Source organism: Rhea americana, unplaced genomic scaffold (assembly GCF_003343005.1).
Source record: "Rhea americana isolate MKP2758 unplaced genomic scaffold, rheAme1 scaffold_16, whole genome shotgun sequence".
In the NCBI taxonomy this organism is placed as follows: Eukaryota; Metazoa; Chordata; class Aves; order Rheiformes; family Rheidae; genus Rhea; species Rhea americana.
In genome coordinates, this window is record NW_028185705.1 from 449,110 (window position 1) to 476,495 (window position 27,386).

The 27,386-nt window shown below is 39.0% G+C and overlaps 1 protein-coding gene across 3 annotated transcripts in view; it reads right to left on the bottom strand.

Moving 5' to 3' along the window:
* GRM7 (glutamate metabotropic receptor 7) overlaps window positions 1-27,386 on the bottom strand; it is a 359,963-nt gene that overhangs the window by 94,090 nt on the left and 238,487 nt on the right. For all 3 annotated transcript variants that reach the window (XR_014895237.1, XM_085300020.1, XM_085300019.1), the window contains exon 8: window positions 9,692-10,627. Coding sequence is in view for 2 of the 3 variants with exons in the window: in XM_085300020.1 (XP_085156146.1) it covers window positions 9,692-10,627 (936 nt within the window). In the remaining variant the exon portion in view is untranslated. The remainder of the gene's footprint in view (window positions 1-9,691; window positions 10,628-27,386) is intronic.

The window sequence follows — 27,386 nt, forward strand, 5'->3', positions numbered from 1 at the left end:
TTCCCCTCTGCAAGCCTAAAGGCATTCCTACTAATTTCAAACAGAAGTACCAACTAATCACCGTCTTTCCTCATAAGCCAAGTATCAGGGTATGGTGTATCCTATTTTACAGGATTTCTGATTTTTAGCATGTCTGGGTAAATGCTTAYACACATAAAGCTACGAATGCAGTGAAATGTGCATTCACTAATTGCAGTACACTTAGTAACCTGGCTTTTCTCAAACTCTCTTAGCTGTACTAAGAGAACATGCCATCTTTAGAACATGCCATCAAAGAAAAGAGCAACTACTAGTTCRTGGGTTTCGAGACATTTTCCATTCTCTTTCATCATCCCAAAATGAGAACTGGCAGAGTCATGCTCAGTGACCCTGTGTGGTGTTACTGCTTCTAGTTCTGCCAGACACACGAATAAGCCAATATTTTGGCAGGCACATAAGATCCTGAGCCTGCTCTCAACTTGGTGATCTACACAGATTATGCACTACACACTGCTGATTTATTGTTCTCAGACTGTCTGCTCAGGCTGAGTATAGGTAGCCAATATTCAGCAAAGTATTTTTGTTCTAAAGAACTGTATTAAAGCAAGTATCTACCATTGCTTCAGTGCAAGGTAAGGTTTCTTTCACCCCACTCACCCCTATGTTTAACAGAGGAGTTCTGGTGCAGAGGAAGTTCAAGGCATGCTTTTACATTTGCTGCAGATGAAAACAACATTCTTTTTAACAGAGCAGTACTCTGAATCTGCAGAAATCCTAAGTGACTGAGTTGATAACGCTATAATTTTGCTTCCCTTCTGCCTTTTTATGTGATTTATAGTAATTTAATAACCAGAGAGAGAAATGTGGGCAGATATTGCTGATGAGGCCATCTAAACTGCAGCCAGAGAGGAGCTGCAGCACTGAGGTATTTAATAAACACTTTGAAGTAATCTAGTCAGTAATATTATATTTTTCATGACTCTGCTGTAGGAGTTCTTAAAAGCAACTGCTAAAGGCCATAAGTCAGCTTTATTCAGTAAGTGGTGGGTCTACGAGTATCTGTTTGTTTAGTAAAGAAACCTCCCACCAAAAGGGGAGAGAAACAAGTGTATGGGAAAATATCGATGACTCCAGAACTCAAAATTCCTGTTGTGCTCACTGCTTTAATGATATATATGTAAATCCTGATTTTTTTTGAGGGTTAAATTATTGGTATCATCATGTGCCTTTTTTTTTTGTTTTTTCACTCATAACATAATCCCTTTCCTGAAGAAAGAAAAATGCATGCCACAAGTAATAAAATAAATATTATTGGTATCCTTTACCAAAAAGCTGCACATTTAAGATTTTTGAGCGTTTCCTCCTTGAACTCTACAGTTACTTAAAGGTATTCACAAGTTTTTTTCATGTACTTTTAAAGTAGTGATCTTATTCCTAAGAAAAATATAGGACACCAAGATCATTGTTGTGATAAAGAAGGCCATCACCAAAAAAAAAAAAAAAAAAAAAAAAATCCACTGATTTGTTCTTCATTCGTACATTTCAAAGAACACTTAATTTTCTTAATTAAGATGAAACACTAGGCTCTCATTTCAAATAACCCAATACTACACAAAAGTGGAATTTATAGTATATTCTTTTCTTAGAGGGCCTCCAGGCTGAAGGCCTTAACTGAAATTAAGTAAAGATGCTCTTCTGTACAGGCTTGTCTCAGAAGCATTCTACGGGTCAGACCATTAAATTTCATGATTTCTTCAGAGATACAGTCGTGAGGCTGAATAAATTTACAAACTTCAGTATCTGAACACACAGATTCCTAACAGGTACTGAAAACATAATGATGAGAGAAATGAGTATTTTTGGTAAAAAATTTTTATGCAGCTACTATTATAACCAGTCTTCATTTGTGTTTTGAAATGCAAGGGAATATAAAGAGTAAATCATTGCCATTATTTAAAGCTATTCGTTTCAAAGGGTTATAAATTACATTTTTTTGTAATGTAAATGTAAGCTACAATTCACAATTTTCCTTCTATGTGCTCCAAATTACGGTATATTCACAGTCATATTATATATGAGCTTCAAAGCCTGATTTTTTCCACCATCCTACAATGAAACTCTAACAAATGTTGCATTAAAATCCTCATAACTCCAAAATCCACATATGTATAGTYGCTATAGCAACTGTCATTTCAAGTGTTCCTGGGGGAGAAAATAAATGTGTGTCCTACCTGGTTAATCAGTATTTGTATTACAGAGAACAGAAGGATAACTTAGTTTCACCAAAAAACAGAATATGTACTTAAGGACTATCACATTAATGTGGCATTATTTAATCTGAGTAAGAATCCACTTTCTGTGTGCCTTCAAATTATAGTATTTATGTAACATTCAACACAGTAAGTAAAAATATTGCTGCCAAATATACCTGACTTACCTTGCTTATTGATTTGAATAAAAAGGGCATTTAAAAATATAATAGAGAAATAGGTAGGGAGATGGAAAAGTAGATGGGATTAAGGACTTCAGATTTCACAGAGGCTGTATTGTATTGAAAAAATATGACAGAGTTTCATTCAATCTGGAAGGAAAAGCAAGCTGATGGAAAATGAAGAACATATGGTCAACGCGTCTGCAGCAGAAAGACCACACTATACTGGTGGAGAAACCATCACCGCTCATTTAGAGTCACAATTACAATTCTACTTTAAGAAATACTTAAAATACTTCAGGAAAAAATCCCATTTGGATAACGTATTCAGCAGTATGTTGACAGTTATTACGGGGTTGCAGACATATGCAGAAATGTATTAATTCAGTCTTACCAATTACTAAATAGAAGGAATCATAGCTAGTGGGCAATAAAATCTCCATGAAACATAAAAATATAATGAAGACATATCCCTGCGTAGTATTTCAATAATATAATTTGAGAAAATAAGATCTTAGGGGAATATTTAACATGGCCAACTACACATCTACATAGTTAAAGAGTGCAGATACAGACTTCAAACCTGGGGAGACAATGATTCCTCTTAATCTAACAGGTACAGATCCAGCAGGTTTCCAAATTGCATCCCTTCTTCAAAATATTAAGAGCACAGTCACAGGAAGCCATGTATCTGTACATACTAAAAGTTATGCAAGCCTTCTGAATAAAGTGCCAAATGTCCTTGTGTAGTGATGAAAGGCAGCACTGTATTTCCAGGAACCTAAGTGCCCAAGTGGATTCTGGCATGTCTACTACATTAAGCAGGTTTCCTGGTAAGGGGATCTAATTTTTTCAGTATTACATTCTAGAGATTCAGGGAATTTAATTTAAGCAACAGTATATATACATGATAATACTAAATAACCATAGGAGAAGAAAATTTGTGATTTCACAAAGCCTGGATAATCAAAGATGAACATTGTAAAAAGAAAGGATGAAGATAGTGACAGGAAAAAAAAAAAAAAAAAACAAATGAGACTATTAAAAACAAACAAGCAAGCAATTTCTCCTGCACCATTATCCTGCTCTGAATACCAACAATGTACTGAAATTCAGCATTTGTGTAGTCTCTCACTGTACCCTTCCTGTCCAAATTAAAAAAATCTCCAAAATCATATCCAAAAACTTACTTTAAATATGAGATACACTATTTACCTCAGCTATCTTCTTAGGAGGTTTTCCTGCAAACAAGGAGAAGGAAATGCATGAAGCATTCACCTGAAGACTGCTGCTTATTTAGGCTTTGCCACTACACTGTGAAGAGACTCCTATGACTGTGATCTTCGAGGAAGCACCAAGGAGGAGCTCTGTTTGCTCTGAAAGTCTCCAGTGAAATAAACCTCCATCTTTTACAACTGCTAGTCATGGTACAAAAGTTGGCACAGAGATCTTATTCCCCCCCCCCAAAAAAAAAAAAAAAAAAAAGAGAGAGAAAGAAAAGAAAAATCAAAATTAATTCCTTTAACCTGAATCTGTCCTGGACTAGGCCCAAGGGTATCCCTCATCACGCCAGAACTCAGTGCTAACATAGCTCGCTGCTCAGCCAGCCCCTCACCATAACATCACTTCTCCACAGGGTAACCACATGCAAAGGACACGCTGCTTTTTGCTCATGGACTGGGAGAGTTTGTGTCAGTCTGAATGAAGAAAATTTTCTGTTACTATTGATTCTGAATGCATTGACTGCAGATGTTAGGCATAGGTTTGGAAGGTATATTTCTGTTTGCCAGTCTTGGCTACCTTTTAGTATTCACTTAATCAGAAATACAACAATAATATACTAAAAACAAAAAAATGGAAAAAAAAAAAGTATTGGAAAGTGTTGTTTTTCCTGACAATAAACTGATGATTTTTTAGATGCAGAAAAGGCAAAATAATGTTTTAAGATCTCTCTACCTATCACATTGATTTAACTACAGATGCTTTTCCTCCTTCTTTGCTTCATTTTTCTTTGCTTTTAATATATATAAACAAATAAAGATGTTGCCTCAGATAATTCTCAGAGGTGTAAGTTTTAAAAATATTTACATTAAGAGACAGTAATAATAAAAAAGCAAACTGTTAGTGTCACTTACGAATTGCTAAGCATTTCCAAGTTGTGTTAGAATGTACCACAAGTTCTGTGACGCTCTTTCTCTGCACAACGTCTGCAAGAGGAATGTAATCAAAACAAAGAGAACTGAAAAGGTGCRACTTTGTGAAACTATGTAGATCTAAGATACATCTTCTGAAACAGTGTTTGAACGTGACTGCACTGCAAGAGAACCCAACTTCACTCTGAAGTCTGAGGGACTATGTTGTGTCCTACGCGGGGACACGGCCCAGCCGGGAGCAGAGCCACACGCCGCCTCGCATGGCCGGGCCCCTGTCGGCCCCTGGCACTGCTAAGCCTCACAACGCCACGTGCTGCACACGCTTACCCATCGCTACTGGACACACAGAAGAAGACTGATTTAAAACCAGAAAGAGACRACCAAAGTACAAATTGATTAACAAATAAACAGCAAATATTGCCAGGGGACAGTTATGATCCAGAGCAGAGCACTCTGCACAGGCAGAGTGAAAACCAGAAGCTTCCAGAGGAATATGTTCTTACACAGGCATCTCGCATTCATTCCTATACTTTTACTTTTGTACGCTAATATTTTGACTCAATTTGGCTTATTGATTTCGTTGTGCTTCACCTGACCTTACAGAGCAATCTATGCTCTTTTCAAGTGCCATTTTRTATTGACTCCAGCATGAAACTATGACTCCTGTAATTGGCTTAACAGTTCTTTGAGGCCACTTTATTTCTGGTAAGATACCCACACATCCACTGAGAATTTAAAATAGTTTTGTTGTCAAAAACAATTACATCAGATGAGTAAAGCCAGCATTTCATCTATACAGTCCCTCTGCAAAGGTACAGGTTAACAGGCTGAGCAAGATCAAAGCACCTTGCCGGCTGCAGGCAGGGAGCGAATGCTGCCAGCTCTCCCCCCGGCCACCACGGGCACCGCTGCTGTGGGCAGTCTGCATCAGTAAAGCTAATCAGAGTTCACTGCTAAGCGACCCGCTGCGCTCAGTAGGAACTAGCTGCCTCCATATTCAATGGCTTTCTACCAAATGCATCTTCAAGGAAGAATCCTTCTGAGTAAGGACGTGCTCCGATTCCAGTGCCAAGTACTGTGTCACAGTTGCTGAGCAAAAGGTACCACATRTTTTAGCATATATGCTAATAGCTACAGAAAAATACCTCAGAAGCCCCTAGACAACGACACAGTTTCACAGGTCTGACCAAATGGATACGTGAATGCTGCATCCAAGCCGAAGAAACTCAAGGAACSGTGAATCCTCCCTTGTGCAGGTGTTCACCCCCCACCGGACACACCCCGCTACTTTAGCAGGCAAAGCCTGTGCAGTGCAGCTGGCTCCGCACTTCCTGAGAGCGTAACCAGCAGAGAAGAAACTGTCCGACTAAACGCAAGCCCTGAAAAGGACAGGGATAAACTCTTTTCACAGGCCACCTTGCATACCTTCTGAGTGTTTTTAGTGCTATCCTATACTACAAGCTCTTTGATATCTGACCTACCTCAAAACCCACACCACCTCCCTCCAGACTGCTGTAAACAGTACTGTCAATATGTTTCCTACCAAATGACATTATGTGTGTATTTATTGCTAAGATAAAACAAGTCCATACAATGAAAATCATAACATTATATATAGCACCATTTCTCAGTTTAAAAGACTGTCTTGCATGAAATTTTCAGCAGATGCAACTTTCATTCCAGTTAAGACTTAGGTGGCTAAGCTTCCATACAATCTTTTCCACAGAAAATATCTGTCAGGAAACCACAAGCAATCACAAAAAAGTACAATTCAAAAAAAAAAAAAAAAAGGGGGGGGGGAGAGAAAACAAAATAAAGAATTAAAATTACTGCAGATTGATCTCTGTAGACAAGAAGGTTTTTCTGGAGTGGGAAGAAAACCCCAACAAATCCATAGGTAGAGAGGTAGGGCATTCAAATTTGACATGTTACTGCTTGAACATTACAGCCTGTATCAGGCAATGACTATACGATATAGGAGCAAGATAGACCATCTGCTGGGGAATACATAGCTACATTCACCTATTTTGCATGTATGCATGTGGCACAAGTATGATCRTGCTGAGCTGCTTGTTGGATAGAATAAAGGACCCTATGTATAAGGAATCACAGGGAAACTTTAGCCATACTCGAGGAGTACCTGCACAACCATGCCTTCATGAACAGCGAAGGGTGTTCTCCCATCGGCCGACACGGAAGGCTTGCTTTAAGCACAGAATCTGAAAGATTATTTGCTTTTTCTAGTACCATCTTCTGTGCTGTCTCAGACTAAGTAAGTAACCACCTCTTTTGATGTAGTACATGAATTTGCACATGAATTTCATGCTTTCAAAGAAGCACTAGTTAATTAATTTAGCTCTACAACTACATGGAAATCCAAAACTCTAAGTGATTTTCAATTCTGGCAGCAGCCTTTGAGATAATCTGGAGCTTTCTATTATCTGGTTAGATCTTTGCAGGCAACAGTTTAAATCACCACTTGATTGTTGCCACCTGCAGACCCATGGCATTCCCAGGCAAACACCACAAACACTACATTGCACTTGCTGCAGCGGAACGAAGTCACAAATGGACCCTACTGTGTTCAAAGCTGCTTACGCTTGTTCTTATCTCTCCCTCAACAGGGAGAGCTGAAGGATTTGAAATATTGGTGAGACTCGACAAGACTTTGTGAGACTTTTCCAGTTTAAATGATTTCCCTTTAGGGATGTAGTGACTGCCTGAAGAGCAGATGTGAGACAGTATTTGAGGAACCACATGTACCTCCACAACCTCTCTGATACATTACCTCTACTGGGGTATCACTTCATGCACCACTAAACTGAGGCTGCAACAAATTGTGCATCTCTGTATGACAAACCTCTTGAATTATGAAGAATAAAATTCTCACAATCGAAGTATGGACCTATCTGAACAATGTTTATCTTACTGAGATGCTATTTCAATAATTCATGACTTCAATATGTACAAATTTGGAAGTGATATCCCTTCTATCATGATATAACTCTACCCATATTAGTAAGCTTGCCCTAGTCTTATGTTAAAGATAAGTGTTAAACGAAGATACAGAGAGAAAAGGAGCAAGAAGCCAAAGCTCCTTCCTACACAAGGAAGTTTGGGTATAGTAAGTGAGGATAACTGACAGTACACTACTTAATCCATGCAAAATCTCTGTGAAAACATTTGAAGTGAAGTAGATTACCTTGCTTTTCTGTCTAGATTGTGCACAAGTACATATTTCTGTTGCTTCGTTTTGGCTGGCTGCATGCCTTCAGAATTGCCTAGTCAACACAAAAGGCCTAGTCAACACATGGATTAAGGAGGAGCTCTGACTCGCTAAGTCTAGGTCCTAGAGTACAGTAAATGTGTTCATTTAGAGAGCTGGTAAAAGGCATCTAAAGTGCTAAATCTATACCCTACTTTGGATCATTACTGCTCAGTGTACACGTGGCTTGTTTCCATGCTCTTTTAAGAAGACAGGGTCATGGCTGGGGAGGGCACAATGTTCTGAGAACAACTTAGTACAGCCTAATACTTCCATTTCTCCATGTATTTGCCAAATCACTTTGAAATCACAGCTATCAGACTGGTATCCCCAAGCATCAGCTGGAGCTACTTTGGCAGCAACAGGGAAATGCAGAAAGGGCCTAAGACACAGGAGGCAACCAAAAGCATAATGTTCAGTTATTCAGAATTTGACTTTGCCGTATATGTTGTAATATCTGATTGATTTTTCATTTCTTGAATACTGCTTATTCAAAATGCACAGCACAACTGAATGTCCCCCTTTTTAAGGGCAAATCTGAAAAGTTTTTCACTTGCTTTGGATAATGCTTTGGAAAATGAAACATACTTTCAGTTGTTTTTTGCCTTCCTTCTCCAGGGCTATCATCTGCATTACTAAGCATAATGGCAAGAAGGGACTAACTTTCTCCTTTTTACTTCGCGCAAGGAAAAAGCAAGGATGCTAATGTTTGTGTCTAAATCATTAACAGCATCAACTCCAAAACACTGGGTCAGGATCCCAGGTAACTGGAACAGTTCTACTAGCTTCAGCAGAGCTAATTTGATTTATCCTGTACTTTTAAATTAACAAAAAGTCCTTTAAAACTGACTTCTATTGGCAGTAAAGCCCAAAGTTGACCACTTTTTGCATCTCTTCACGTGCATGTCTTTGCTTTGCTTGTAGGGGCATATTTTCCTAAGCTATCTAGTTCCTTTCCTAAGATGCTCACTGTGTCCATGGATGGAACTGCAAGTTAAGTGCATGTGAGCTTTGTAAGAAAAAGATAAAACTGCAAAGACATGTTGAGCCACCTCCAAAGCCTTTTAAAGCTAATGGGAATCTTTTAATTGAGTTTGAGATCACTTTGGAATAATTCATTTTTATAATAATCTGAATAATGGATTAAATCCCAATGTTTGGATGCTTTTTCCTAAGTAGTATATTTGTAACATTTTGGACTGGCTTTTAGTAAAGGAACTCCACTGGCTTAAATGCAAGTGGCTTGTGAAGACAGGCAATTCAGCATTTCACTCCCGGTCTCTGGCTATATCCATGCCATGAGCTAGGGTAAATCCACCTGAGCTAGTTAATCTGCACAACTAGTGCAGATAACAGTGTCAATCTAGCCTCAGCATCTGGAGCTCATGACAGACTATTTACCCTGCGGTGCAAATATGCCCCGAGGCTGCTATTTGTGAAGCGGAGCACTCATCAGACAACTACTCACTGCCCCCAGAGCTGAACTCCAGAAGTGCAGACATCTACAAGAGTACTTTTTGACACATTCGTAGCTTTTATCTTGTGATCAAAATGATTTAGCTAAGAGCTGTCTCTTTGGGTGATATGACAGCTAATTCCCATTTTGACTACTGAAAAGATACTACTGAAATGGATGCAACAATAAAACTAATGGCTCATCTGAGTGCTATTGTTCATTTGTCAGTTTATCAAATGGCTAGCCCACCAGTTAACTGGAAAAAGAAAGTAGTCCTATATATTGCACATCTCAGTAATGAGTTTAACTGGGTAGCTCATTCTTAAATCTGTTTAAACTTTAATGCATAATTTATAACTTCAATGAATCATGATATATCAGAARCACATTTGCTCATTTTCACCTACCTTTTCAGCTGACTGAGCAGTGCCAAAAAATATTGGAATGAAGGCAAGCCACACTATACAGGTAGTGTACATTGTGAATCCAATGGGTTTAGCTTCATTAAAATTCTCTGGGACACCCCGAGTCTTGATGGCATACACAGTACACGTAACCATTAGAAGAATGCTATACCCCAAGGAACAAATGATTTGTAGATCCGTAATGTCACATTTGAGAACTCCTCTGGCTTGATCAGGGTTCATAGTTTTCTGCTCATCATAATCTATGATGATGTTGGGTGGGTCAACAGCAAACCAAATAAAGACACCCAGAAGCTGAACAGATATTAAACTCGACGTGATTGCCAGCTGTGATGTTGGGCTTATAAGCCTAGGTGCTGTCACTGATTTTTTGCCCTGTTCAAATATGCGGTAGATGCGGTTTGTTTTAGTTAACAGGGCTGCATAGCTGATGCACATTCCCAAGCCCAAGAAGATACGCCGGAAGGAGCACACTGCAACATTTGGTTTGGCAATCATCAGGAAAGTAATTATGTAACAAAGAAATATTCCTGTTAATAGGACATAGCTGAGTTCCCTTCCGGATGCCCGGACAATGGGAGTGTCATTATATCGAATGAACGTTGCCATTACAAAAATGGTGGCAATAATTCCAAGCATAGCCAAAAAGACCGGTATCACTGCCCACGGAGAATGCCATTCCAACTTGACAATGGGTATTGAACGGCAGCCAGTCCGGTTCTCATTGGGTCGCTCGTTATATGAGCAGAGCAAACAAGTCACCTCATCAGCTTGGTACTGGTACCCATCGCAGAGCTCACAGTGCCAACAGCAAGGCATCCCTTTGACCATCTTCTTCCTCTCTCCAGGTTTGCATGGCAGACTGCAGACTGAGGACGGGATTTCACGCACTCCTTTACCCCACTGCATTTCCTCAATCTACAAGAAATTTGAAACAGAAAGAGGCTGGTTATTTAGTGTCTGAAAGTGGGAGGAGGCTGAACCTATGAGAGAAATAAAGTGAACAGAAAGCTTTACATATGGTATGTTGTGCATTTCCAAGAACTGCAGATGCCAGTGTCTTCCTGTGGAATTATACGTGCACGGCAGTATTTACTGCTGTAATTTTCACTTTTATTAGTTGTGAATTCTGGTAATACATAACAACACAACATTAGAACAAATACTTGTAAACCCACCTCCTTGCTTCATGAAAATTATTAAGAACACTGTAATGGCTTGAGAGAAGGCAGGAGTTACATTCACAATGCTACTTTCCATGCATCCAGAGCCTGGGGCTTCTAACTGAAACCAGATCAACAAAGTTCTCACTTCCTGGAAATGCTATTGACCAAGTTAATATTTTAAAGGAGGTAGAAACGTGTCTTATACGGGGCACGGAATCAGTGAGAAAATGGCAAGATTTCCAATATTATGAACTACATAGAAAATATTTATCAATGACAAATATAATAATTAGATAACATTACATTTCAAAGTTATATTTTATTCTGYTTTTGAAATACGTCACATGCTTCTGGGAATGCAAATCAAAGTGATTACTTTAACTAAATGGAGTGTCTCACTTGTTCTGTAGTTTTAAGAATCCTAAACTCTCAAGCATATGCACCAAGTCTCCCTAAATGCTGCAGAAAATTAGACTCTCAAATAATTTCAAAGTATTCTGAATTAAAGCTGCTTTCTGCCTATATACAAGGTTTTCAAGAACAAGGGAGATTTAATAATTGGAGACCCCCTCAGAGAGTCTAAACTAGAACTACTCAGAAGGCTCTAACGTTCCCAGTATCAATTTACTGCACCAAATTCCAATTCAGCTGCACAGCAAAATTTCAGAGTACTTCCACTGCTTCCTCTGTGCACATGTGTGTGTGTGTGTGCACGCGTGCACCTTTTCCAAACATAAAGCCTGATATACTGAGATATATGTGAATAGGTATTATTAAGAATAACATTTCAGATAGATAGTATTTTTAGGTTACTTAAATGCTTGCAAGCTCCACTATTTTCCTCACATAACTAAGAAATTCTAAGATGAGCTTCTTGAATCAGCTGTATGTGATTATTAATATACACAGGAAGACTGGGATTTGCTGGTCTTAAATTGAAGAATTAGGTTGCACTTTCCTAATTTAATTCAAAATACTATAAAAGAAACCCAAAGCCACACACTGTTCCAAATACTATACTATCAAGAGATCGTGCTGCACGTTACAAAAATAATCCCTTAATAACAGTATTTTGAAGGTCTGTGACTGCATGAGAAACTTCATTAACCTTCAATATTCACAGCTTATACAGAAAAAGAAAAAAGGTCCATGAACTCTTCTTTCATACTCTGCTGAGCTGAAGGTACATAACCTATAGAAGCCAAAAGAATACTGATGATAAATGAGAATACAAATACTTACATAATTGTAATGATAAATATTGATTAGGTCTTACTCAACGAGCATGCACAAGGAGCCAGGAAATCCATTTCTAAGCCTGACTGTCACTGCTCCCACTGATAAACAGTGGCAAGTCCTTTCCAAACTTAGTTGAATTCCTACGTTGTGTGTGATTTGCAAGAAATCTCGAGTTAACCATCATGTGTGCATGTAACTTATTTRCTAAAGAGGTATGACAAACTAGTTTAGCAAGAAACAACCAAAAAGATGGTGAGTGAATTGGAATATTGAATAGCTTTCTAACTGAAACAAGCACAGATTTAGGTTCCCATTAAAAAAGGATGTGAAAGTTTCACAAAATTCTTTAAGAAACCTACTCAGTGACAGTTTACCTCTTCTTTTAGTCTTATTTGTTGATTTGTATTATGCTGCTTTAAAAAGAAGTAGATTGAGACATGATATAACTCACCGGGGTGGTAAAACGAGAAAGTGTCAGACACATTAGTGCAGTCTGGAGACTCTCATTTATATTGTAACTATTTTATATAATGTATTTGATGTAATTTTTACAGTATGTGTTGATATGAAATAAAAAAAGCATGCTAACTATGCGTATTTTGCCCCACTCTGCATTAATGAAAGGATTCTCACCAATCTGCATAATAACATCTCAAAGAATCACAGAATCATTAATGTGCTATCATATTTCCCCACCACCACCATTGTAACTATAAAAGGGAGAATTTCCATATTCTCAGAAGTATTCCACGCCTGATAGCTGTGACAGCCTAAAGGTATCTTATTCTGTACAGATACTGTGTATAAAGAGATAAATAGAAGATCAGGCAAAATTAYGGAAAGTCCTTTTTCTGCTCTACTAGGAATACACCCTGATAACTCTGTATCATTTGCCTCATAAAGATTTGCTACTATTCCATTGCTTCTGGCTAGAAAATTAATAATGAAAAACTGCCTGTCAGATAAGCCACCTGGCACAGAAGCCTGGCGCAGTGAGACTGGAATCACATTCAAACTAGAGACACTTTCCCCACAAAGAAAATAATGTTTTTGAGACTTTTTTGTCTTTAAATAAATTATTGTTTCCTAACTCCTTTAAGAAACGCACAGAAAAGCAATAAAATCTTTGTCTGTGGCTTTCGCTGCCTTAGGATCTAGTAATTGTGACTAACATATTTCTATTCCCATTTTTCCTTCCCTTCTCCTCCTGTGTTTTACTGCAGTTTCCTTCAAATCACTTAACCTTTAAAAACTTGAATCTGAAAAAGACTTCTGTTGTGGCAAGTAATTGTTATATTCAGCCATTTCTTGCATTTATTTAAATCTAAATCTGCTTAGTAGTAGATTTTCTCCAGTACTTTTAGTCATTGCAAATCAGAAACTGCTTATTTAAAGTTTTTCCTGAGTTCAGAGTTTCAGGATCAGGACCATGAAATCCTGATAAAATAGAAAGGATAACTTTTTTCCACAGTTTCTGTAAGAGGATCATAAATAAAAACAAAATAGTAGAGCATTTAATCCACCAGAAACTAATTCTAGCAAGTCAACCAATTTTTAGGGTTCAGATAAAAGGCAATATTTTTCAAATAGTTCATTTGGAAATAAATACTTTTGGACTTTGCCTCTGCTGTTACTTAAAAAAAAAAAAAAAAAAAAGTGAGGTGAAATGCTAATTTAGTAATAATTTAATGCAACTGGTAAAGACAAGTCAACATAATCCATCACATTGACAAGCCTTATGATTTACAAATATGTGACTTCAGAAATTCTTCTTCCCTGCATCTGTTCCTCCTCTGTTTACATGTTAGAGCAAGAGCTTGTAAGTCTTCTGCCCCTGTTTCAGCTAATGGTGTTGTAATTTCCAAAAGAAATACAAGAAACAGGAAAGAAATTTTCATGTCCAAGAATGCAATTCACTGAGTACTGGAAAGCATCGGACCCATGTTTTATCCAGTAAGTGCCTTTCATTTCACCGTCACAAAGAAATGTCTTCATCTCTGTAATAAGCCAGCCTTTCGGGGCCTGGGCTGGTTCCCTTCCAGCAGGCAGCTGGGGATGCAGTGGAGCCGGGGAGGAGAGGGGGGACACAACCTGCAAGACTGGCTCGGGCCTTTCCTTCTTAACGGGACACAGTCACGCTGGTGCCAGCTTTGGTGTGCTCCCGCTACCTGCCCAAGCAGTCACCGATGGCCAACTAACAGTATGAAAAGCTGAGCAACATTCGGAGATATAAAATGCGGAGTACCAGTCTGCCATGACAAATGTAAGCTTTAGGCACATTATCCATCGTACTTCTAAAGGAGACAATTGGCAGAAGTAAAACTGGTTTTCTGGATGATGATTTACAATACAGTTGTTTTAATATGTAACCAGCCACACCCACTAGGATTCAGTAATGAAACTGTATTAAAAATATAGATGACAGATGACACAATTAAATGGAGAAAGAACAGATCTAGTATTTGGTGGATTTGATACATTTGACAGATCCAGGAAGACCTCTGCGAAACTCTCTGAGATCCATCCAGAAGGAGTTTTTATATAATTATAGAACTATAARTAAATATAATAAACAGATTGTATAATCAAAAAGTAACTGAAAATATTGATTTTCTAGTTTAGAAAGCAGCAAATAAGCAATTTTATAAAATGTGATAAAGTACTCTTGCAATTAATATTGATGGGTTTTCTTATGTACAACCTTTCATTTCAATTATATATAGAAACAGCACACAAATGATTAGGAGTGTTTTTTTAAAAAAAAACAAATACCAAATACGGATGTAATTAGACACACTTTATTTACAGCTATACAACAATCTTGCATCTTGAACTAAGCACTTGACCACATTTGTATTATTGGCCACAGTGAACTCCTATGTCACTCCTCAGCTATTATAGCTCATCCACTAAATAAACTGAGCTGATAAATGGAAAAAAAGTTGTGCAAGTCAGGATATTCATAATAACTCATTAAAAAAACCCAAACAAACAGACTTCAAAGCTGGTCTCGCTTTGAGTGAAGGGGTTGGAGTAGCGTCCTCCAGAGGTCCCGTCCAACCATGGTCACTCTGTGATCCCATGATACTTGGAGCCACTCAGCCAATTTTGCCTTGCTACCAGAGCACACAGGAAAAAGGAGGGAAAAAACATGAAATGGATAGAAAATAACAGGATATTAAATTGAGAAAATACACAACTCCACTCAGAGAAAGCTTGCTCCCCCATAATACTCTGTCTGAGGCACTAAATACTGGCAGATAAGTCTCTGATGCATCTTCGACACTTGAATTACTTCAACGTAACAAAGGGCTGAGCCTGGAACAAGTATGCGTAGGGGGATGAGTTTATTCTGAAAAAGGTGAGGCTGAACTCATCACCTGATTACTCCTGCCCTTATGATCTAGAGGTGTTTCTTTGATAATTTTATCCACTTTAGCTCAGCTATTTATGGTAGATTTTTTTAAGCACACAGAAATAATACTCTCTTTGTGCCTGGCCTCCCGGTGTGCTGGAATGGTTTGGGGGTAATGAAGAGCTTGGTTCAGACAATCCCTCCCCTGGAGCAGAAACAGCTTTGGAGCAGGCAGGGAGACCCACTTTTTACGGGCAATGAAAACACTCCTCTCTTTTCAGGGAAAAAAAGAGAAAAATGGAAAAGAAACACCTATGAACTCTCTACCTAGGGTAGTTCTTTTTCCTTGACTCATGAATATTTGAATTTTAGTTTGCACTAAAATTTTGTGTCTTTGGATCAGACTGCATCATATTTTGTATAAGCCATTGGAGAAGATACAAACTGGAAAAAACAATCCTTTCCTATTCAGTCAGATAGGTATTTAGAGCCATAAATCCAAATATGTACATCTGTATGGCTGATTTTAGCCAAAAACCTCCTCTATACTTACATGAGAAAACTTCATGACATTACAACTGTAAATATGAATAACAATTTCTCACCAGAATTTCAATTTTACTTATTCCTCCAGCACAGTCCTTCACTGTAATGGCAGAGTGAGGAACGTCAGTTCAAAACGTACCAAGCTAAATACGCCAGTGATGCATTTCAGAGAGCGACAACACATTAATTAGCCTAACTCCAGGGGGAGGCTTCCTAGGAGCACTGAATGTCCCGGCACTGGGGCTCACTCTCTACGGGGACTGTTGCAGTGAGGTGGTTTTCACAGTTTGCTTCCATTTAAAACTTCATATTGTCATCAACTCCAGATACCCTGCATACAGGTTTCTATGTTAAATTTTCTCTCTCTTGTTTTAATCTGTAGGCAAAGTTAGGCATGAGTGCTACCAATACCACAGTCATAAAGGAGAAAACAGTTACAAAAATGCATATATTAAAATATTTTGCTCTCTGTAAATTCTCAAAAGTACAGGCACAGCCAGCATGCTTCTGCTTCAGAGCTGTGGAAACCCTTTTGAGCAGTTAGGTTAGCTGTTGACTTCCCACTTAGAGCCATTTCATGACGAGCTGCCAGCTCTTCTGCTTTCAGYGCATGCCCTTTGCTGTTTGTATCCAGGGAGAGGGCGGTCAGCACGCTTCTCCTGCCAGCCTCCCCCCGCTTCCTCCCCTTGGGGCCAACAACAGGGCCTGGCCCGGTGAGCAGCACCATCCCCAATGCCTGTTGGGCAGCAGTGTGGAGGCTCTGCTCCTTCTCACAGGCTGCATATACCTCTCATCTATGTTACTTATTATCTTGTTCTCTGGGTTCATTTCAAGATGCTAATTTTAATAAATAAAGTTTGGGCCTTTACTGCTTGAAAGATTGCCTCCCCGCTTGTGTGGGACCACAGCAGCTAGAATTAGTTTAGGTGATCAAGCTAGTGCTCATGTGTTTTTTGGTGAGGGGCTGAAACCAAAGCAAGAGAGGTTCAATGGCTTGCACAAGGTCACAGAGGCAGTCTGTCGGCTGCAACTGAGTTCTGCGCTCTAGAGCTCTTGTTCAGTGCCTGTATTTCTTGTGGCTTATTTTCTGCCCAAGGCAAAGATTCCTTTTTTGGTTACGGGTTGATTGTAACTCTTTTTCCAAGTTCTCTCAACTTCTGCATATTGCCTGGTCCATAAATGCTTCAGGCTAGAACTATGGAAACCATTTCTAATATAAATTCTAATTACGTTCACTACAGAATAAACATTAAGGAGAAATGCTTAGTCTCTCTCGAACAGTCAAACATGATTGTTCATTTTAATGAATAAAATAACCCAATATATGTGTTTAATTTAAACACTGTTGCTTTTTTTCTGCCCATCACAAATGTTCCTGTAACAAGCTATTTGTCCTGAACTAAATTGTTTCGTGCAATGTTTGATTAAAATAAAAATCAGTATAAAAATAATCACATTAGTGATAATTAACCTACTCAGAAAAAAAGCAGCCACTGTCCCTGCTATGACTTTCATAACAACTGTGCCACTAATTTCATGGACATATTAGAAAACAAGCACTGAGGATTGCTCTCAGAATTTGGTACTAATTTACAGATTGCTTTTAGACTCTACTTACTAAGTCAGCGATTCAAACAGTTTTTGTATATTCAACTTCACAGATAGCAGTATTTGCATGACTTAGCTCTCTCTTCCGGCTTAGCTATTGATGTCTTGTAATTAGTTTCTAAATCTAGTACTTTAAAATGATAATGGTTTTAAGCTAAGAATATGTCAATAACACATAGTCAATAAAGCCTTCTGCAAAATATCAACCAAATCCCTTAAATAGATAACTACAGAGATAAACCAATCTACCAGATAAAAGATGTAAATCTACTCCAAAAATTGTCCACATACTGCAACTAAGGTGTTCTTATCTCGTAACTTATTTCAACTTCACTGCCWTGTCAGGAGTGACTGAAAGGCCTTAATAAGAACCTGGAGATTAGAAAAATGTTGGAAAATGAAAAATATGAATGATTTTTAGATGGTGACTAACAACTATTTGATTACGAACAGCTCAGACTAGTAACACTTTTAGGATAACACATACAACAGGGACAAGATACTCTCTAAACTGATCCTCATTTTCCATACGAACATTTTTTGCTACGAGGAAGCTCCAGTGGGCACCAGTAGAGCCCAGGTACCATTATTTATTCCAGGGGAATATTGACTAGACCATCAGCAATCTGATCATGAATTCTGGAGCTAACCACTGCACTATAACATCTTTTTCTTTCCTTGTACTTTGAATGCAATTCCAAAGGGACACTTTACCTCCCTTGAGCTCCTGAGAAACTTTAATGCTAGTGTCAGGACTTTCTTCTTTCTTATTAGCTAGCAACTCTAGTCTTTTGAATGAAAACACCTCTACTTTGGAATCCTTCTTATTTCCTGCTCTTAGCTGAGGGAGCTTGTTTTTCCTCTCTCCCTAACCCTCCCTCTGTTCCGCTGCATAAAAGGCAGTGCTCATGCCCTCTGTTGTCCCATACAGATCTTCAACAACTTGTCTGTTAAGCTGCCTGAGAGGTAACCTGTTGTTTACCTTCCTCCCAACTCTACAGAAGACATTTTCGTGCTTGTAAATATTCTTAGTTATCTTGGGGCACTTCCGAAGTAGAATCAAAAGGAACAGTAAAGTCTCCTATGTTTTCCTGCTCTGTTGTACTGACAATGTTAAATCCTTCTATTTTCTTTGTAAACAGAAGTTAAATGCCCCTATATGTATTTTTAGTTCTGGTTTCTCCTACTGCTACTTTTTTTTTTGTTGTTGTTGTTTAGTTCTCATGTTAAAGTGACTGTCACTGGAAAAGACACTGACATGTCCAGAAAGATAAGACATCACTAGGAAATTGTAACTTTCAAAATGAAGGCAATGGGAAACTCTCAAAATCTTCCAGCTGAAAAACCTGCAATTTTTTGTTGTTCATACAAATCAAAGGTGCTATCAAGGAATCCTGACAACATTCCCGTAACGCCCAGCCCCTACTCCTCACACCTGATGATTCAGATAATTATTGATAAGCCTTTCAGGAGAAAAATACCCTGAATGATTCCAGGATCAGCCTCATCTAGAAACTGCACTGCTTCAATTTCTTTCTATTTTCCTCTTACTTATCTTGTGACAGTTCCTTGGAAACCCAGCTGCTGGCAGGGTCCCTGCAATACTACATGCTGTATGAACACATACAGAAAAGAAGTTTCCTTAGAGCTCTAACAGGACTTAGGACCAACTTACAGGTTTACTCTGGTGCAAAAACTACGTAGAAGTTGCTAGGATAAGTGTGGCACTCTCACAGGTTTGTGAGGTGGTACTAGGTGGCCCTGAGACTTGCTCTTTTTTAATTATTATTATTGTTATTCTTTGTGCCTTTTGTGATAATACATCAGTATTTCACAATGTAACTGGTGGAGGTTTCAATGGAAATATCAGAGGTTGTTTTTTATCTGTACTTTTCTGTTATAAGTAAGTTTTAATTCATTTTAACATTTTGCCACTTACTCAGGAACTCTGCATAAAAGCCCCTGAATTTCAAGTCTTTCTTTAGCCTGTCATGGATAAACATACAGACCTCTGCTCCCTCTGGCTTTCCTGAGTTGGCAGTACGGTTCTGGGGGAAGAAGCATGCTACCCAAACAGCCAAAGTCAGCCAAATCCCATGTGAGGGGCCTGTGACCTCATCCAGACTCATTGCTGTATTTTATTCCCAAGGTACTTTACAGATATTTAGATAGAGAAATGCATGAAAAAATACTAAAGAATAATTGCTGCAAAACAAGAGAAAACCCTTAAAGATGGGGAAGTTTTCCTGTGCTCAGAAAAGTGCACAATTCCTGCTTCTATCTTGCAATGGTGACTGCTTCCCGAGTAATACCTTCAGATGCAACAGAGGAGGAGTTCCCACCTGCCTCATTCTTTTTTGTAACAAATTTTCAGCTATATATTACCTAACATGGTTAAAAATTCCAACGCAACTAGTTCTTGAAACCTAGAGTAAAAAGACAACTACCATTTGGTACAGGTATAGAAACCTGCACAGCATCTGAATCACAGTTCATTTAATATTTTAAATTAATTATGATTTAAGCAATCAAGTGAAAACATCACCACTGATTCCACATTGTAAGTCCTTTTGGGTGATCTCTCAAAGTAAGTAGGTCTTAACCTATACATAACTTGACTTACTTTTCTCTCTCCTTTCCTGATCTTACTTTTTTCTTAGTTTATCATCATGTTCAACCAATTTTACCTCCTTTAAGAACAAGAGGTAAGTTACACTGAGCACTTCTAATAATATCTTTAATGAGATGCAAAGGTTATTTGTTCTACATTAAACCAATGACATCTTTAGTACAACACTGATGTAAGAAAAATGCTTAATCTACAGTTTTTCCGAAAATGCTTATTATTATACATTTTTGTTGATGCACAATAAAAATGTAAATTAATTATTTCAGTGCTTTTTTATCTGATTACAGCTCTGCGCTGTCTTCCCGGTAATAGAAGCAATATGCATCTTAGCACTTCAGTATTCTTTCTGCAGCCCCCAAATAATTTTCCATTTTTGTTAATAAAGAAGAGCATACACTTCCAAATGTGCATTAATAATACACAATTAATATAAATTTAAATTGATATGTTTGAGTACATCTATCTTCTGATAATAGAAGCAATTAAGAGAATTATTGGTCCTTAAATAGGTGGCACAGAATTACAGGGGTACTGCAGTCAGCCCATAGCCAAGCACTTTGCACAACAGAAGGTTCGTGCTGGTTTATAGCACTGCCCTTTGTGGTACACCTAGCATTTCATTCCCCATACATCTCATTGTCAAATTTGTCAACACAAAATCTAACAGTCATCTTCTACATTTCAAAAAATATGCTAAGCTGACATTGCCCTTTTATTTTACATGCAGAAAACAGTATCTCCCATGTGGACAGCAATATTCCACATTCTTACATGCTGGGTTTAATTTCAGAATGTAATGTATTCATTTGAAAATTAATAAAACCMACCTTTGTTGTCTATCATTGTTCATTCTGCTGCAGTCTTTTTTTTTCCTCAAACAAGAGAACTGGCTAGGGGAAAATTTGCTCTCAGATGTTCCTTCCTTAATTCCTGCCACAACCTAGCACAGTTCAAACCTGCGCAACACAGAAATTATCTGTTTTTTTTCCCTTTGATTGAAGAGCTCTAAAGGCCTCTGTTATTTGAAGGAAAGAAAACCTATTGCACTGCATTAAGAGGATACTTACACATCAGATTTCAGCCTCATACAGAGAAAATGACAGCTCACTATGGGACCAACCCTGAATGCCTTATTCAAGTAACATTCCCACTGATCTCAATTGGAGATTTCCTTCAGTGAGGAATGACAGATTCCTGTTTAATTACACTATAGATCACCTTGAAATCACCAGCAGCTTACCTTCATGCTACCCAAAAGAAAAACTGGTACCAGGAAAAGTTTACCAACATGCAGCTAACATTAAAAAAAATATATTGAGGACAAGAAGGAAGGGAGCAGCAGAAGATTTAACAAATGTGATGCAGGGATTAGGAAAAACAAGATTCTCTTTTTAGCTCAGCTACCGGTCCATACTATGTGGACCACAGACAAGTAATCTGCCTCAGTTTGCCTATTACTGAAATTGGAATAATATTTAACCAAGTAATCTGTATCTTCAGAGAAGCACTGAACGTTATCTAGCAATGGACAGTCACATGCAGAAAAATGCCTTTAATGTGTATCTATTCCCTGACAAACGTTAGTCACAGGAACATCTTTCACTGAAGCTGAAAAGCTAGGAAGTGAAAATACAAGTTAGCCKTAGCTAATCCCCAGCAGATGCATTCTGACAGTGTTTAATTACATACTCTGTAACTATTTTATCCCACAAAATACCTACCTCCTTAATGCATAAGGCAGTTTAATTTTAGTATCTAATAACTTCTCACGCACTCATTCTGCAACTCCAGTCTCCTTTTAAGTGAGCATATGTGTACTTTCCTAGGATGTAAAACAAAGTGCAACTGATACCAATGGTATGATGCAGCCCCACACTGAAAAAAGCTAAGACAGAGGATATTCAGAGAGATTTCCAGGCAGTGGCAGAACAGTGAGATTCTGGAATTGTGTGAGCACGAACAATTCTCATCTTCATTTCTTGAATTTTCTTATCCCAGTGTCAGGTTTGAAGCCCTGCAAATGCTATTTATCAGGGGTCTTACTYCACTTCCCCACTTCACGCATATCCTACAGAACCAAGACTAAAGAGATTCATTTTACAGGATGATGAGAAACTCTCAATGCAAGTTACCAAAGCTGCTAAAAACATCCACATTAGCTCAATGTGATTGCTCATGTATTTAAGTAAACAATTGAAATTGAATGCTCATTTCTGTATGTCTGTAATGGTCAGTAATTTGCAAGTTCAAGCCTTGAATAACAAGACTGCACAGCAGCAACACATGCAGGAGTTCTGATTTTCTCCTGAAACTCCTTTTCTGAGTTAAGGAAGATCATTCCATGTATTCTGCATCAAACTATGAATAAATATACCAGCCCTCCAATTCCTCCCTAAAATGATGATGTTCAATTTCCACTAAAATACTGTAAATAAATTCCTTTTTTTTTTTTTTTTTTTACATTAACTTTGTAAAGCTAAGGAACTTAGCTCCTTACCATATTTTTTGTATACTAAATGAGTAATAACATAACACCTTGCCTTTTTCCTCCTATCTACCTCCATCTCTTTCCAAAGCAAAACAGAGATTGGAATTGGTAACTTCCTCCCTCCAACTGAGTGTCCTAAGTACTGAGTCGCAAAACGTACTCCCACTCATGCACTTCTCTTCTAGTGCAGTGAATCTTCTCTCCCAAGTCCTTCCAGAAGTAGGGTTGTGTCCCTGCTAAAAATGTGGAGAGCATCCCTTTGTGCTGTCCCTCTCTCTTCTGTCCCTCCTGTAGCCAAAGGCAGGTGCCCAGGCTATCACGCAGGAAGGTGGGAGAAGGATTCGGCTGCCTCCAATGGGTGAGAATGAACCATGCGTAAAGCTCCAATGCTGAAGGAACTCAGATYTCTAAAATTCCATGTTATGGTAATAGAGGAGAAAAGCTGCCTATCATCATTTACAGCTGCATTTTTTAAAGGGAAGAAGGTCCAATTTTTCCTTTAGAAAAAGAAGGTTTCTTTAAGTACTGCTTTGTGGGACCAGATCTTAAGCCAAAGTCCAAGCATAACATGTCACTTCCTACTCTCTGAGAGAGGTGTCTATGCCCCAGAATGGAAGGGATTTCAGGTGCAATTCTGTCCTCAACTTAACTTACTAGCTCAGGTCAGGCATGCTGATGTGTGGCAAGGTGTGCTGGTACAGCACATTTTGAGGTCTTTTAAGTTGAATGGACAATCAATGTCAATCTGTACTCGGTATTCACCTTCAGGAGCCAGTGCCTAAAAGACAAGTATTGCAAGCAAGAACATGGAATATGCAAACARTATTTTTCATCTACTCCTAAAATATCTAATTATAGATACAATTTCTAGGTACTTTTAGGAGTTGGATATTCAGGTACTACATTTAATAGTCATATACATATCTTCCATGTCATTAAAAAGGCATAATAAGCAAGGTTGTCCTGTAGGCATCATTTAATGCAGCATTTCCATATAAGCAGTACACATTTTCCTATCAGTGGAAGAAGAAAAACAAACAAAAAAAGGAAAAGAAAGCAAATAAAAAAGTCTCCCTCTCAAATTTTAAGAGCAGGATAAAGACACTTTACAGCTGTTTACTTGTGGCCATTAACTCCTATCATATGAATGATTAGCTTGAGACACATTAAATGCTATAGAGTTAGTGTAATAGTCTTGCCGCAAACCACTTCAATTTTCCATGCAATTCAGTATTTAGGGACATCTTAAAAATGATTATTTTTGACCCACTCAAGGCATGGACTCCTCTGGGAACCATTATGCTTTGTTTAATTGTTGGAAACACTAAGGATTGTTCACTTGGTGCTGATGAGTTCAGAATTTTTTAAATACCCTTTAAGGAATTTCTTTTTTTCCTTTAAAGAAAACAAGAACAGTATTATGCCATCATTACAACTTCTGCTCAAATATCCTTGGCACTTACATCTCTATGGTTTTGAAATTTCGTTTTACAAAACACAGCTGAATTGTGTTGTATGCCACCAAAACTAGCATGAAGTCAATAGCTCCTGTATCTGTTAATAGAATACCTTAAAATATTTTGCACGCAAACCTTATAAATAAAAACAGAGGCAAAAGAACAAGCTTTCAGCTGCTGTTAATTGCCACAGTACTACTGACGTCACTGGAGAATGTCAAATTACACCTGCGGAGGATGTGCTGAACTCGGATCTTACCAAGTAAAAGCTGAGTCCACCCATCTGTAATTCTGCTCACTAGTCTTGCTTCCAGAGTTACCACGTGGAAAGCATGCCTAAATTCTCTAAGAATGAAATCTCAACAGAATGTACTGAATTTCAGGCTGTCTCTGTATATAAGCACAATAACAAAGTACTTTTGCTCTTTATGTTATGAAGCATTCTTTGTCTGTAGCTCTCTGGTATGTTTTGCTAGAACAGCTTAGCAAAGTGCCTTTCCCCTGTCTCTTGGCTCAGAGCACGCGCTTTCGCCRCTATTTCCCAGCCACAGGGCTCCGAGAGCCCGGGTCCTCCCCACCAGCCCTCACACACCTCCAGCTGCGTCCTGACCTTTTGGAGAGCAATGCACGATGCTCATGGTTCGCAGAGATAAAGATATTAAACAAGCACTGTCCATTACAACAGGTATATTTCAAGAGGAAAGATAATGTATATAAAAAAGGAGACGTCAAGCAAGAAACGTAACAAATGTCTGCTCCTTTAATCGGACTGAACCGATTCGATACACACGAGCCGTCACACACCTGCGCCTCTCCCAGGCAGCGGACTAGCTGATGTGCAAGCCCAGAACAAGAGCACGCCACACGCTGAGAACAAGGGGGCAACCAGCCATGCTTGTGTTGCATTAACACCGAAAGGCCTCAGTGAGTATCGGTGCCTGACGGGATCAGGCCCATCCAAAGCAAATATCAGCACAAGTTTCAGCTGTGYAGGCTGCCGTGTGAAGCCACACAGCCTGGGCGCTGGAGTGTGCCAGCCCGCTTCCCGGCAGCGGCCCTCGCCCAGCCACGCTCCCCTCCTCCCTCGCGCTGGGGCCGGTTCTGGGAGCGCAAATAGCAGGAACCTACACACGCTTTGACAGCATTTTTTTCTGCTGCCTTTGCTCCTTACAATAGTAGGTAGCAAGTTCAAATGAGTCCTAGCACAAGGAAGAGGCAGGAGCACACGGCCGAGGACTGCGCTCTGCCCTTTGGCTGCGGCGGCAGCAAGAAAGCTGGTGTCAGGCACTGCCACGAGCCCTTTCCTCTACCRCCCCATTTCGCCGCTCTCGTCCTCGGCCCCCGAGCTGCCAGGCGCAGGGATGTGCCTGCGGGTACATGACACTGGCTCAGCAACAGGGCCAAGGTTGCCTTCTGGGGTTGGGCTGGGGGGAAAGGAATGGGCCCTTCCCTTCCCCAGTGCAATCGGAGCTAAAGTTTGGGGAGCTGAACCAAAACGGTTTGAGATCAAACTTGCTCGCTCTCTCTGCGGCCCTCTGGGGATACAGGATTTATCTAATAATTACCTCAGTCAGGTGCAGCATACATATTTGTGATGAGAAATGGAGTAAAGGCACCCGCTGCATGCAGTAGGTTTAATTTATTTAAACCTCTGAGTGGATCTCTGGAACTGTTTCAAGAACCTTAAAACAGAGTGTTGAGCACCTGTCATTTTCAAAACACTGAGATATTCTCCAAAAAGCATCTTTCACCTTTTAATGAAGGAGCGCCCTGGAGCTGCAGCTTCTGATGCCAATCCCCATGTGATAGCCTGTAGATACTATTCACAAAGAAAACTGTGGGGAAAAAAACAAAAAAAATAAAACAGTGAATGTGTTTTCCCTATATTGTCATTTTCTCTGCTGTACTGGGAGTTTTGTGTTCCAGAATCTCCTCTTCTTTATCAGTGCCATGAAGAATAAAAACCCCACAAATCTTAACTGCTGAATAAATACGTAAAAAAAAAATGTTTTTTGACAGGATTTTACATGCACTCACTTTCTCATCACTAGCAACAAAATATTGGGACAGTGAAAAAGTCTGAATACTTCTCCAAACTGCATGGAAATCTCCCTRCTACCACTTCAACCTTTCCAGCTGCCAAGCTCCTTCTTGCTGGGCAGCAAGGAGCCTGCTGCTATGGAGCTGAGGCTGAGCTTTCTCAGACATGAACCTCCATCTAGGCCAAAAAACGTTCGTACATTTTGCAAAGAAAGAGAGGAAATCAAAATGTGTTTGATATAGAAGCAGAAACCCAATCACTATATTTTGCTGATACTTCTTAGATTCTCTTTTTCAGACGTATCTTTTACTAGCATCCAACCTTGGCTTACCAGTGTTTATTGTGCTAATCATTACTGTTCCTGTCTCACCGTATCTTCTGCCTGGAATTCAAAGACTTAAAATAAGGATAATATTTTCTGTCAAATTTCCCTTGCCAGAACAAGGATGAGACACAAACAGATAAGCTGCTATAGCAACCCTCTGTCATTAAAAACTATCCACTCAAAAAGAACTCCTCATTTGCTGTTCATATTAAAGGTGAATAAAGCCACTTAAATTGTAGTGAAGGGGTAACTGATGCTGCACCTTTATAGCTCATGTTGGGGGTGGGTCCTGCTGAACTGGAACACAGAGTGAAAAAGAAGGGAAAAATCTGATTCACTTAAGCTACAGCAAAGCTACAACTGACGTTGGTGCAGGCAAAGTATTATCAGGAAGGCACGCTCCTGTGCCCAGCACCACCTTTTGGGTGGAATGGAGTGGTTTGGGGCTGGGATGGCTGGGATTGTCCCTGCAGTCTTTGAGGAACTGAAAGGTATCAGACACAAAAATACATCTGCTGGATAGGTATACTGGAAAACTGAGTTCTCTACTTCATTTCATTACAGGTATTTGCAAAATCCTGGAAGTTCAGCTATTCTTGGGTGTACTGTTGTATTCTGCTTTCTACTCACAGAACAGCTGTAAAGTAGGTTTTTGGGGAACAGAAAAATATCTTTGTTTCACAGATACAGTATTTTTCTTTATGCAGCTGGATGAACTTTTCCAAATGCAGCAAGCATCTTCCACTGAAATGCATTTTTGCATTTTCAGGTATTAAAAAAGAGTATTACACCCTCAATAAAACACAAACTGACATTACTACCC